The 15,065-nt window shown below is 40.4% G+C and overlaps 2 protein-coding genes and 1 pseudogene across 4 annotated transcripts in view; 2 read left to right on the top strand and 1 right to left on the bottom strand.

The window, feature by feature from the left end:
• The window catches only part of LOC114840830 (GDP-L-fucose synthase), a 65,249-nt gene that overhangs the window by 12,294 nt on the left and 37,890 nt on the right, over positions 1-15,065 (top strand). The gene's annotated exons all lie outside the window — the stretch shown is intronic.
• On the bottom strand, positions 165-1,629 carry LOC117595533 (annotated as a pseudogene).
• On the top strand, positions 8,412-13,751 carry LOC117595558 (4-galactosyl-N-acetylglucosaminide 3-alpha-L-fucosyltransferase 9-like). 2 transcript variants are annotated; one of them, XM_034296964.1, is made up of 2 exons: positions 8,412-8,520; positions 12,531-13,751. In XM_034296964.1, exons 1-2 carry the CDS (start codon positions 8,434-8,436, stop codon positions 13,650-13,652), a joined length of 1,209 nt encoding a protein of 402 aa, XP_034152855.1. In that variant the 5' UTR covers positions 8,412-8,433; the 3' UTR covers positions 13,653-13,751. The 2 variants fall into 2 exon arrangements, with proteins under 2 accessions (XP_034152855.1, XP_034152856.1); XM_034296965.1 differs by lacking the exon at positions 8,412-8,520 and adding an exon at positions 11,307-12,114.

The following is a 15,065-nucleotide window of genomic DNA, read 5'->3' as shown; positions in this document are numbered from 1 at the left end:
CCATTTTCCTCAGGTGTGTTGGAGACGGGTATGATGAGTCTAGACAGGGAGCCGCCCTGTCGTTGGAGACAGTGGAACCTCTGCTGTGGGCTGCTATCGATGTGGTTCCTATGATGGTAATTCAAAAGTCCATACAGTTTACAAAAATGGTAGGTAAGACAGAAGAAAACTCTATTGCACAATCAACAGCTTTATTTCTTGCAAGGATCAGTTCAAGTAATTCCAGAACATTCCCCCGTCCCAGAGGGGGATTCTCCCTACTATTCTCCCTACTTCCTGGGGCCAAAAAGATGCGGGAGTGAGGCCCAATCTGGATTTATGCATTCTCAATGAACACGTAACGTCTCAACCTTTCCGCTTGACGTCTGTTGGAGTCGGCCCTCCCAGGTGATTTCTGCACCAGCATAGACCTGAAGTGTGGAGATGGTGCTGGAGCCTTGGCACTGAAAAGGGATCAGTGTGTTGTGCTTTGTTACCCATGGACACTAACAAACTCAGGGACTTTTATTGGCCATTATAATTTGTGCTCATTGTGCTTTAAGTCCCAACTGTACTGTGCATTATTCAGCATTGTAGACTACGGCAAGAAGACTCATTAGCCCCAAAACCATGTATTAAGATTCTGAACAATTCTGTATCCTTTATTCTGATGAAGATAGCCACACGCTCGACAAGCATGTTCTTTTCCAAAGTCCATTAAATGTACTTTGTAATTTTTCCGCCAGCTAAAGTACTTTAAGTATTGTGTTTCATTCTTGTCAAGGAAAATAAGCCAATCTGCCAGTTCCTTCAGTGAAGGGAAGTCATCCACATGAATGAAAGAGTCCTTTGGGACAACAGCTTCATAGTTTTGCCTGGGTGGACCGAGAACAACCGGCACAGATCCTGAATGCAAGGTTTCATACAGCTTCTCAGTAATGTAGTCTTGGTGGATAGAGTTTTCAAATGCCAGGTAGAATTTACAGCTGGACACAATCTGTGCCTTGTCCTCTATATATTTTCCAAAGTGTCGCCCAAATGCATCTATCTTGACATGTTTATTTAGCTCGTTGAAGATCGGGACTCTCTTGTGGTTTGGATTCCAGTGGCTTACAACCCAACAGACCAATTTGTCTTTCTTTGGCAGCTCAAAGCTTTTATCATCACTGGTCACTTCAACAAGTGACCCATAAGGCACATAAACATCAGAACTCAGTCGATAACTTGCAGTTACATTGAACAAGTGTTCAAGACCTGGGATCCTTTGTGTGTATGTTGGTGACTCCATATTGTACCAAACCCATTTTTGGAACCATGGTCGTGGCTCTTTTGGCATATCACTCAGGTCACCGTCGATGTCCCTGTGATGGAACATCACAACATTTGCCTTGTTGTAAAGACTTCTGTTTGCTGTTAGTAGACAACCTTGGTGTTGAAGGAAGCACAAGAGTTCAGATCAAATGGAACTCCAAAAGGCCACATGCAGATCAAGACAATAGATTCTGATTCTTTGACTCCATCCTCCGTCTGAAATCTGTCATGCTGGTCATGTGTCTTGGGTGTTTGGTTGGGAGCTGGCTGTGTCTGGTTCCCTTCCCTTATTACACCAGGGCATGGGTAGGATCTGTTGGCTGTCGGTGTGTAGTACATCCAAAATGTACCTAGGACACACATTACTATGAAGCTGCCAAGTACTACAGGTCGTACAAGGTCATGTGAAGATGCAGATAAAAATTGTCAATTGTACCTAAACTTAAACTGAGTGACTTCAGAGTTGGGGCATGAGCTCCGCCAACTCCACTACCCTCTCCTTTCAATCGCCTTATTTTCTACCCTCAGGACAGACCTACATGTTTGAGTAAGTAAAACTCTCAGAAGTATATGTTTGATTAAGTAAAACTCTCCCATGCAAGAAGCGCTGGAAAATACAATGTTTTCAAAAGCATTGATTGCTTTTACCTGTACTGACTTTATGACATCTGGATTCTTTTTTTACCTTTATTTAACATGTACTGTACACAACCGCCTAGAGGTTTTGGGGTCATATCGAAATGTCCTTGTTTTCCATGAAAACATACATGAAATTAGTTTGAATAAGAAATATAGCAAATTGAAGCAAACACTCCTCCAGCATGTGCTGAATATATGCTACATGGTCAATATGGAGAGCATAACCTTAGATCCAAACAGGATCTCACTGACATCTAGTGTCTGAATATGGTATTAGTCCTAGCAGACTGTAATAGCCCAGATCATATTGTGTGCAGTGATTATCACTGGCCGCCCAAGCATCTTAGACACGCCTTGTTCATTATCATAAGACACATCGAAATGTTGCATGGGGAAAATGGCAAACAGATAAAGGATCAAACTTTGCTAGAACTGAGAAAATAGTAAATGGGGGGTTGATGAAAAAGTCAAAGGGCCAGTACAATGATAAATGGAAGAGTAAAATGTTTTTATTTTAACAATTTCTCTAAATTGGTTAATTCATCAAAAAATAATTCCTGGGATTCTAAATGAAACACTACTTTTTTAATGGCAAAGTTATGCATGACCATATTGTGATAAATTAGGAAGAAGAATTAGGAAGCATCACCTGATGCTCTGTGAGTTGTTCTATATGCCATGAGAATCTTTGGCAATTCCTCTTTCCAGTTCTTTCCGTCACAGTTGGTTGCACGGACAGCCTTCTTCAGGTATCTGTGGAAACGCTCACTCTTACCATTACTTTTCAGGTAGTAAGGTGATGCTCTGATGTATTTGATTCAACAAGTTTTGAGGAAATCTTCGAAAAAGATTGGCCACAAATTGTCTGCCATTATTAGTGACAATCTCTAGGGGATATCCAATTCTTGCAAAGATTTTCAACAGCTCTCTAATCACTACTTGTGAGGATATTTCTGTTATCACTACTGCTTCTGGATAAGAATAAGAATAGCCAATGACTGTCAATATGTGTTGATTTCCTATTGGACAACCTACACCAATTAAGAGCTTTGTCCGTGGTCTTGGAGGTAACTCCAGTGGTTGTAGCGGTTGATCTTCGTTTAGAGGTTGATTCAGTACACATGCATTGCAATTTCTGACCATTCTTTCAATGTCCATATTTGGCCAATAAAACTTGTTTTTCAAGAATTGTTTTGTTCTCACTACTCCTTGATAAGTTTCATGTGCTATGTTCATTGCTTGTTTCATTTTACCTTTTGGTAGCACCATCCAGTGCGCTCTCAGGATCAATCCATTGTGTGTAGATAATTCATCTGCACATCTTTTGTATGGTTGCATTTCCTCTGTTACCTGTGTTGGCCATTGTCCTGTTTGAACAATTTGGAAAAGTTGTCGCAGCGTGTCATCCTCTTGAGTATCTTTTTGGATGGCATCAAGTGTCATGGCTGGTATGCTGCCACCACTACATCATGTGTAATGATGGAAAGTACCTTCTCCATGTACGTATCGACATATTCGTTGTCTTCTAGAGAGTGTGTCTGCAACATTACTCTCTCCTGCAATGTGTTCAATGGGGTATTCAAAAGGGTGCAGTCTCATTCCCAGTCTCTGAATTTGTGGTGGTAGCATCGTTGCCTTTTCTGGATTGAACATATAGATCAAAGGTTTGTGATCTGTCTGCAATATAAGCTTGCTTCCCCATAGGTATGTTCTGAAGTGTTCTATGGCCCAGATGCATCCCAAAGCTTCACGTTCAATTTGAGAATAGCGCCTCTCTGTGGCAGTCAGTGAGCGACTTGCATAAGCAATCGGTTTGTTTTGTTTTTCAGGCCAGCTGGGAGACATAGTACCTCCAGCGTGTCCTAGGTCTTCCCCGGGGTCTCCTCCCGGTGGGACGGGACCGGAACACCTTCCCAGGAAGGCGTTCCGGAGGCATCCGAAACAGATGCCCAAGCCACCTCAGCTGACCCCTCTCGATGTGGAGGAGCAGCGGCTCTACTCTGAGCTCCTCCCGGGTGACAGAGCTTCTCACCCTATCTCTAAGGGATCACCCAGCCACCCTGCGGAGAAAGCTCATTTCGGCCGCCTGTATCCGGGATCTTGTCCTTTCGGTCATGACCCAAAGCTCATGACCATAGGTGAGAGTAGGAACGTAGATTGACTGGTAAATCGAGAGCTTCGCCTTACGGCTCAGCTCTTTCTTCACCACGACAGACCGATACATCGACCGCATTACTGCAGAAGCTGCACCGATCCGTCTGTCAATCTCCCGTTCCATCCTTCCCTCACTCGTGAACAAGACCCCTAGATACTTAAACTCCTCCACTTGAGGCAGGCACTCTCCACCAACCTGAAGTGGGCAAGCCACCCTTTTCCGATTTACTTAGTAACTCTGTAATATGATGAGAACCCAGATCACTGACAGATAATCACCACCTAATAGAAACATCATATATGAATGTAACTGTGTCAGGTAATACACACCTTATAGGAACATGGTTCATTCTATATGACAACATACAGTGATTATAAAGTGTATGACATCAATGGTTGACCAGCATTTAACCTTTTCATGCATGAGTTTCAAATATTCCTTAACGACCCCCCAGCGTGAGTTTTTTTGCTCGTGAGTTCTCAGAATTCCAGCATTTGAACATTCACCTAAGGAACACTAAATACATTGCATTGCAAGCTTCTCTAGTTGACTCGAATTCAAAGAGCTGCAAAAGCTGGTTTATGTGTAACTGTAGCTAGCTAGCAAACGTCAGCTAACCACTAGCAAAACATCATATGAAGATAGCCTGTGGGTTAATAATTGACCAGCTGAATGAGTACATCTTATGAAGATAGACTGTAGGTTAATAACTGACCAACTGAATGAGGACATCATATGAAGATAGACTGTAGGTTTGAAATTTACCAGCTGAATGAGTAGATCTTATGAAGATAGACTGTAGGTTAGTAATTGACCAGTTGAATGAGATCATCATATGAAGATAGACTTTAGGTTAGTAATTGACCAGCTGAATGAGGACATCATATGAAGATAGACTGTAGTCATCCTGACTAGGCTACTTTTAGAAGGTGTCAAACACAGAACTCACACTTGATACCAAAACAACTAGAAATCTAAAAATGTATGTGATGTCATACCTGCATTGTATTCTCTCAAATATAAACAATCCGCTTTCAGGATTCTAAGAAACCAGTTGATGTGTACAGATGACACACTACATTAAATTATACAAGGAGAATTGCAAGCCACAGTGATGATGAACGTTCTCAGAATCAGCAAGAGCTTTATTGCCAAGTTTCACAACAAAAAAGGAATTTGTTCTATACAAAAGAAGGAAAAACAAACAGAAAGAGCATTAATAATAAGGGGTTAAAGATTTTGTCCAGTTGAGGGTTGCTGTATGTAGGAGGGGTTATAGATTTGTCCATTTGAGGGTTGTGGGTGTATGTGGGGAGGGGCTATAGTCAGTTTGGTTCCAGGGGCGTGTTCATGAGGCCTACTTCTGTTGTACTACTACAGACATCATTGGTTCCACCTACTATTGAGCTATAGATCGGTGCTCGCAGCCTGGCAAAACAAGACACCCATTCTCATTCCTCCACCTGATCATGCACTCTCCACAATGAAATGTGCATAACTGAAAATAGGCCACATGCTAACGACATACATTCTCTGGTTAAATAGTTCTCAAAGCGACACAATTATGTATCCGTAAAGACAAGGAAACACTGAAATCCGTTTGTGTAAGACATGATAGACAGCCCTCATCTGATGGTTTCTCCTCAAGTGTACAATCACAGTGTTCCAAGCATAAAACACATAGTTCCCTTCGCCTCTCTCTCTCTATATATATATATATGTTTTTTTTAATTTTTATTTCATATCATAGCACATTTAGTCCTCCATAGTTACACTACTACAAACATAATTGGTAAAATGTTTAGTGTGTTTTGCATTATATGTTTAGTGGTTTTAGCATTGGTGTGTTATGTTGTTATTAATGTAACATAAATAAGGTAAATTATGAAGGTGCGGTACAGTTGAGATGCCAGTAGGGGGCAGTCTAAAACAATAAAACTGCAGGACCATCTGAAACACTTGTCAAAATCTAAGCAGGAGTGTCAATGGAATGAATTAGTAGAACAAATAATGATCAACAAGGACAAGACACTTCTGCACCAACAACATGTCCCCTGACTGTTATTCGGCTGCTAAAATCCTAACTAGAACAAAAAGAAATGTTGAACACATGACTCCTGTACTAGCTTCTTTAAACTGCCTGTTAGCGTTAGGGCTGATTTAAAGTTTTTTTTGTTAACCTATAAATCAATACATGGACTTGCTCCTACTTACCTCGCTGATCCAGCCATACAGGTGCTGGTCATTAAATTAGAATATCATCAAAAAGTTGATTTATATCAGTAATTCCATTTAAAAAGTGAAACTTGCACTTGTGAAAGCCGCGCAGAGCGCTAGAGCCAGGGTGGCCCAGGCCCCTGGTCCTGCCCCTGCCAGTAAGAGGAAGAGGTGTCAGAGCTGCCCGCCCAAGAAAGACCCACACAGTGTGCAGCAGGTGTAAGAGATACGTCTGCAAACGCTGCACGCACGCCTACTGTCCCACGTGCGCCGATTGGGGGTTTACACAAGAAGAGACGGACTGACCCGGGGCGCACCCTACCCTCGCCCTCGTGTCTCTCCGACCCACCATTATCCCGCACCCTGCCCTTTCCCTGGGGTCTCTCTGACCCACTAGCGAGTAGAGACGTGACCGGAGCAAGAGGGCACGCACTTCCACACTCACAAAAGGTTTTCCCCCTCAGGCCATAAGGCACCTCAACCACCAAGATTGATGTATGATCATATTGATCACATGGACACTTCAAATGCTCTGATGACTTTCTATGTAGATTCAATGTACAGTACATTAGCATATTTTAATGTAGCATTCACATGCACTGTTACATTTTATTTAATGTTACATTTTATTTAACATATTTAATGTTTCTTTCCTATTGTCCATATACACCTTTTCTACACAATTTGGGAATTGCTGCTAGTTTATATTGTTATGTATATTTTTTTATTTATTGTTTGCTTTATATTTTACTTATTAAAACTGAGTAGATGTCATAATAATTTCAGAGGAACAGAGTGGAATAAAAGAATTGGAGCGAAATGACTCAAAGGCATATGTTGGAATGTTGAATAAGTCATCCATTCCGGCAATGATCTAACCAGCATATCAAGCTAACAGGAAATCACCAAGAGCACCGGTCAGATGATAGAGCACCGGTCAGACGATAGAGACCGGTCGGACGATAGAGCACCGGTCAGATGATAGAGCACTGGTCAGATGATAGAGCACCGGTCAGACGATAGAGCACTGGTCAGATGATAGAGCAACGGTCAGATGATAGAGCACCGGTCGGACGATAGAGCACCGGTCGGACGATAGAGCACCGGTCAGATAATAGAGCACCGGTCGGGCGATAGAGCACCGGTCGGACGATAGAGCACTGGTCAGATGATAGAGCACCGGTCAGATGATAGAGCACTGGTCAGATGATAGATGACAAGCTTAAGACGTTAAGCTTGAATGAAATTATCGCAATGACAGCATGGAATTAAAAATAAATTTGAAGGTGAGCACAAAGGACCAACTGAGTACTGGAAGTATTAGCCTCAACTAAATTGCCTAGCTACCAGCTAATCTATTGTATTTCAACATTGTTAATGGTTAAGACATTTTGTCATGGAAAAAAATCATGTAATTCTCAAAAACCCAGGTGCTACTGCCTGTAAATCGAGCTGATTGTTGAACCATGACATTGCAGAGAATACAGTCTCACTGGCGCTGGCATGAAGTGGCAACGATTAAGAGATCAGATGACACCTCAGACCTGTTAGTCGCAATGTCCTACATTGTGAAGCGACTAAAAATGACAAATGATTTGTAAATTATTGTAACGTTTTAAATAATTATACATTTGTTAAACATATGTGGTCAAAGGGGAAAACCAAACAAAACTGGTTTTGTCTGTTTGGTCAGATGTGGAAAGGTGGCCCAGCTTACTTAACGGCACTATAAACATGACAAATGTGCCTTTCTGGCTGCAATTTGTACAATTTGCATTTGTACTGCGAGGCAGTGACCTATTTGATTATAACCTTATGATGGCAAATTACGATAAAAATACCCTCAAAACAAGGCATCCAAATAAAATAGTTTTCTATGACTGGTGTGGTTGTTCATCTACTTTATTTAATTTACTGTAAATAAGTCCTAAATGACCAAAATGGCAATGTACATTTTAAATTGTCAATGCCTTTAGACATGTATAAATAAACCATAGAAATGGAGTCCATGTGAATAGTGTACATCAGTTTGGTCTTAATGAATACTAAAAATCTTTGTTGAGAAATTTTTAAACACTGCCCATTTTTATAAGGAAATAGAGTGAGATGAACACCTGATCCCAGCCTGGTTTATGAGAAGGCTAGGAACTAATTCACTCATTCCCTTGCACATTGATGACAGTAGAAGTAACTCCTACTTGTCCAGGCAGTTTTTAAAGGTACGTTTGATAAATATGCTGGGGGGAACGTATTATTTTATTATGCTTTGTGTATCTAAGTGAATAGAATAACACTGTAAGAAGGAAGCTGTGATGTTTTTATTTGCGGGGTTTATCTTAACTACAAACTAAGGTCCTGTTTCTGATTGTCATTAACAAGACTTGGTTCATTCAACTTTGAAATAAATGTTTTAATTTAAATCATAGTTTTAGTATTTCAATATCAATATGAACTGTTTGAAATATTCAAATATTCCAGTGTTTTTGGGGGATTATGTTGACCACTGACAAACATTTAGATGACGGTGATCCATAACACCAGCAGTTGAAGGGGACCTGTCTCAGAGATCATGACTAGATAAGATTCTCGGCACACAAACTCCATGTGTAGTTTGCCGGTTAATAAAACCACATATAAAATGGCTGTGTATACTGTACAACCTGTATTTCCTCATTGTTTTACATATACAAATACACCAGTGGCATATCTCAGAGATGCCCCACCCTGTTTTGTGGGTTTCTCTAACTCCAGTTGTCATTAAACAGCTTCACCTCCCTGCTTCACCTCCCTGGTAAAATACTATCCATCCATCCATCTTCTTCCACTTATCCGGGGCCGGGTCGCGGGGGCAGCAGTCTAAGCAGGGATGCCCAGACTTCCCTCTCCCCAGACACTTCCTCTAGCTCTTCCGGGGGGACACCGAGGTGTTCTCAGGCCAGCCGGGAGACATAGTCCCTCCAGCGTGTCCTAGGTCTTCCCCGGGGTCTCCTCCCAGTGGGGCGGGACCGGAACACCTTCCCAGGAAGGCGTTCCGGAGGCATCCGAAAAAGATGCCCAAGCCACCTCAGCTGACCCCTCTCGATGTGGAGGAGCAGCGGCTCTACTCTGAGCTCCTCCCGGGTGACCAAGCTTCTCACCCTATAAAAATAAAATACTAATAACTGTAAAATCAAATAAACACCTGCAATGATGAAGTTCTTTATGCAGACATCTAAGTTTATAAATATGTATAATTAGGAGTGTCGTCCCATATAGAAAAAAAAGTATTTTTGAATACATTTGGAAAATACATTCCTGAATACATTTGGTAAATATATGTCAAAATGTTTGAAATTGGCCGCTTAAACATATTTGTAAACAATTTAGTATACACTATATTTGTGACTAAGATTAAATGTAATTTGGTAATGTACACATCTATAAAATGAGTTTCAACACCTAAATGTGATATTACATCTCATCTTTTTACTTTCACAGGACCTGAAAATGCATTTTAATATGGGCTTTAAAATACATTTTGTATTGTAATGTATAATACATTACGAAATGTATTTTAAAGCCCATATTAAAATGCATTTTATTTGGATTTCATATGGATTTATATGGATTTTATATGGAAGGTAAAATTGTAATGACAGCATTGTTGACGGTGAAATACATTTGGACAAAACTGAAATGTTTTTATACATTTTCAAATACATTTCGGAATAAAAGATGAAATACATTTTTATACCTGAAATGCATTTTGAATAAAGATAAATGTGTGTAATTATTTTTAAATACATTTCAGAATAAAATGTGAAATACATTTTGAAACGTGAAATGTATTTTGAATTAAGTTAAATGTATTTGAAATATATTCACCATACATTCTACATACATTTTGCATTGCAAAAATATATTTATTTTCCATATGGGGTTGTACAAAATCATCACCACCGATGTTGCACTCAAAACATGTTATTCTAATGAAAATGTTAAATGATACAAAAAAATATTTTTGGCGAATGTCTTTAAATGTTTTTTTTGGTTAAGACGCTTTATCATAAGGTTGAAAGAAACGTCCATCTCTTGTTGTTTTACTAACAATTGAATCCTCTGAAGTGGATCACAGCAACGCGCCTCCTACAAGTTCTGACAGGTTTGGTGCCAGTGCACCAGAGTGGTACAAAAAAAAGATCCAATGACTGGAGCACGAAGTGATACCGATCAACCCGGAGCACTGTGGCTCAACGGCATTTTTGAGGAGGGAAATGGTTTAAAAATGTATGCTGTGATAAAAAAAAAAATTATGCTGTGATTAAGGAAATGACAAAATCGACCAACCATTTCTAAAACATTGGATTGTGATTATTTTTAAACCACTTACCTGAAAGTAATGGTGATTAAGTGTAGCTTGAACATAGCATTGTTTTTCTACGTAATAGCGAGTCAAATAATACGGATGGCACCTTGCGACCGTGATTGCACCGAGTTCATTCTGAACGTATTCCCACTTTGCTAGTTCGTTGTATAATGTAATTCCTGAGGGGTATCGTTCGGTTTGGCAATTTGGAAACCACTTTAATGCAGTCCCTACCCACAGAGCTGTAGCCTATTAGAGTGCATTCTGTTTAGAAAAACATGAATCTACTAAATTTAAATGTTTTATTACTAAACACCATGATTCCTAAAATATTATTCATATGCAACTTGATGAAGTATGTGGGCTGTATACATTTTTTTGGAACGGTAAGAATGTTTTAATGTCTGTTTAGGCTTGTTGCAACAACTATTTTCAATTGTTTCACTGACAATGCTAATGTTACAGCTGTGGTGAAAGAAAAACATGTTGTATTTCTGGTTAATGTTGCTCAGGTTGAAGTTCTGTTTGAATTGAAACATTACCACTTTTGCAGGACTGCCCCCTGAAATAGCAATTCGTTTTTAAGACATAAAATATTTTGTTTAAACGTTTTGTAAAAATGGCTGGCTAGTAAGCCCTCACCCGTCTGAGTGGTTGGCTGAGAATGCCCTCACCCGTCTGAGCGGTTGGCTGAGAATGCCCTCACCCGTCTGAGCGGTTGGCTGAGAATGCCCTCACCCGTCTGAGCGGTTGGCTGAGAATGCCCTCACCTGCTATTCACTGAAGCAGTTTCAGAAGGTTTTCTGATCCCCTAAAGGGTTTCTAGCAAGAACAAGTTGGCTGGTTCACGGTTTAAGGATTTCATTCCTCCTTTTCTTGACCACCGCACATTAAACACAGTCACACTCTGTCTTACTTCACCGTCAAATGGTCGTGGACTTTGTTAGGTTGGATTACTTGTGGTTCTAAACCAAAGTACAATTTGAAATGCTATACATTGTGTAGGCATGCAAGAGGCTACCCATTTATACATATAGAATGCAAAAAGGCTCACTGCATATAAACATCTCAAATGCAATATAGAACTGACACATGCATTTACACATAACTAGATTAAGCACTACTATGTCACACATTAATTATGCAGCCAGTATAATCAAATTCAACACTCAATAGTCTTACAGAACCGTGGCGCCACTGAGCCAGAAATCCCCCTAGCGCGTGATGCAATACATGTATGTGTAACGCCACAATCACCTGCAAAGGTTGTGCATGCATGTTCTACTTACACTAAACACACTGCTACAGTAGCAGGTAGGCTATGTGCTATACAATGTAAAGTTGAAGCTAACATTCCTTAACCACAATTACCCCAAACAAACTTCTGCGTACACCACATGATCCGCTGCCAATCACATTAGATCAATTCACCCTTGAATGCATGCCCAACATGGACACCAACTGTAAGGTATTTCTTCATTTTTCACTATTTTACTTTTTTTTTACTTTTGATTTCTTAATTAATAGTTAAGAAATCAAAACTATGACATGGTACATAGGAAATAAGGTGATAACCAAAAAAGATGTTAAGAAATCTCAATAGAATAATAAGTTTGATTTTTCTAAGTAACCACCACCTTTGCTTTGATGAAAGCTTTGCCCTCTCTTTCTCAAAAGTCACACTCAAAAATACACTCCGGTCTTTCAGTATACATAACTTACTGTTTTATATTAGCTCAATCATTAACATTGTCTTTTCCAATGCGTTCTGCATGTCTGGTCAGCTGGTCTGCCCTGAAGGCAGAAAGTAATGTGATTGAAGGACTCAGCGGAGAAGGCAGAGCTTATGCTGCAACATTCCCATTTTTGTTCTTTCTTTTTAAGGATATGGCCTCTGCATCTTCACATGACCTTCTACGACCTTTAGTTCTTGGCAGCTTCATAGTAATGTGTGTCCTAGGTACATTTTGGATGTACTACACACCGACAGCCAACAGATCCTACCCATGCCCTGGTGTACTAAGGGAAGGGAACCAGACACAGCGAGCTCCCAACCAAACACCCAAGACACATGACCAGCATGACAGATTTCAGACGGAGGATGGAGTCAAAGAAGCAGATATTATTGTCTTGATCTGGATGTGGCCGTTTGGTTTTACATTTGATCTGAACTCTTGTGCTTTCTTCAGCATCAAAGGTTGTCTACTAACAGCAAACAGAAGTCTTTACAACAAGGCGAATGTTGTGATGTTCCATCACAGGGACATCGCCAGTGACCTGAGTGATATGCCAAAAGAGCCACGACCATGGTTCCAAAAATGGGTTTGGTACAATATGGAGTCACCAACATACACACAAAGGATCCCAGGTCTTGACCACTTGTTCAATGTAACTGCAAGTTATCGACTGAGTTCTGATGTTTATGTGCCTTATGGGTCACTTGTTGAAGTGAGCAGTGATGATAAAAGCTTTGAGCTGCCAAAGAAAGACAAATTGGTCTGTTGGGTTGTAAGCCACTGGAATCCAAACCACAAGAGAGTACCGATCTTCAATGAGCTAAATAAACATGTCAAGATAGATGCATTTGGGCGACACTTTGGAAAATACATAGAGGACAAGGCACAGATTGTGTCCAGCTGTAAATTCTACCTGGCATATGAAAACTCTATCCACCAAGACTACATTACTGAGAAGCTGTATGAAACCTTGCACTCAGGATCTGTGCCGGTTGTTCTTGGTCCACCCAGGCAAAACTATGAAGCTGTTGTCCCAAAGGACTCTTTCATTCATGTGGATGACTTTCCTTCACTGAAGGAACTGGCAGATTGGCTTATTTTCCTTGACAAGAATGAAACCCAATACTTAAAGTACTTTAGCTGGCGGAAAAATTATAAAGTACATTTAATGGACTTTGGAAAAGAACATGCTTGTCGAGCGTGTGGCTATCTTCAACAGAATAAAGGATACAGAATTGTTCAGAATCTTAATACATGGTTTTGGGGCTAATGGGTCTTCTTGCTGTAGTCCACAATGCTGAATAATGCACAGTACAGTTGGGACTTATAGCGCAATGAGCACAAATTATAATGGCCAATAAAAGTCCCTGAGTTTTTTAAAGTTTGGGTCCCGGTTGTTATTTATTTTATCCATTCCTGTGTATCACCAGTGTGCTATATAAAGTGGATATAAAAAGTCTACACACCCCTGTTAAAATGCCAGGTTTTTGTGATGTAAAAGAATGAGACAAAGATAAATCCTGTCAGAACTTTTTCCACTTTTAATGTGACCTATAATTTGAAAAATGTAATTGAAAAACTAACTGAAATCTTGGAGGGTATCCCGATGGACCAAATCATGTCAGGACTGTGGCCTGCCTGTGGGCCAGCATGGCTGCCAAAAATACCGGAATGACCAAAAGGCCATGCCGGTGAACCACCGGGTCCACTCAGACGTGGGCAAGCCAAGGTTTTAGGGCACGCATTTGTAGTAGCTCTAACGGAACCACAGCGTGAGCGGCCAACATCAGACCGAGCGTATATCTGGAGAGAGGGAAAGAGCGCTACAATATTTAGTTTTATTCATTATCATATTGTTGTGTCTTTGTCATGGATTTTCCCATGTATTTCCAAGGAAATTAATGTGGAAATTTCTCTAGCCAATGTATTCTCACTAATTAAAGGACTGAGTACCCTTGTTCAAATTAGAAAAGGAATGTGGGAGGATCTGGTATTTGCCTAGGGGGCATCATTGACTGGTATCAGCAGATGAAATGGTTACTCTTTATCTGCGCATCTGTATAACTCATCAGGGCATCTATTGTCTGTCTAGATGCTGTAAGAGCTCTTTAGAGTTCAATAGGTTACCCATGTGAAGGAGGACAGCTTGCCCTTTGTGTGAAGACTAGGTAGAAATAGAACAAAAGGAATGTGTTTTATTGACAAGACAGACGGCTAGCAACTTACCACACCCCTTTTTCCTCCATAAATACGAACTGTTCATGAATTAAGTTAGAGACTCCTCGGATGATTATGTTTGTAAGCGTTTGTCTCACTTATTTTCAAATAATTAATAAACTGTTAAATGTTCTGGAATTACTTGAACTGATGTATTTTTTACTCACTCCTTGCAAGAAATAAAGCTGTTGATTGTGCAATAGAGTTTTCTTCTTTCTTACCTACCATTTTTGTAAACTGTTTGGACTTTTGAATTGCCATCATAGGAACCACATCGATAGCCTCAGCAGAGGTTCCACTGTCTCCAACGACAGGGCGGCTGCCTGTCTAGACTCATCATACCCGTCTCCAACACACCTGAGGAAAATTGTTCTGGTTTGAGCCAGAGGTGGGTCCTGGAAAGACAGCGAGACAGGTTTTCCACCATACTTTACGTTGCCGAACAGTGTATTTGACGGAACCCTTT

This window comes from Esox lucius, chromosome 14, assembly GCF_011004845.1.
Source record: "Esox lucius isolate fEsoLuc1 chromosome 14, fEsoLuc1.pri, whole genome shotgun sequence".
Lineage (NCBI taxonomy): Eukaryota > Metazoa > Chordata > Actinopteri > Esociformes > Esocidae > Esox > Esox lucius.
This window is presented reverse-complemented; position numbering and strand designations above follow the sequence as displayed.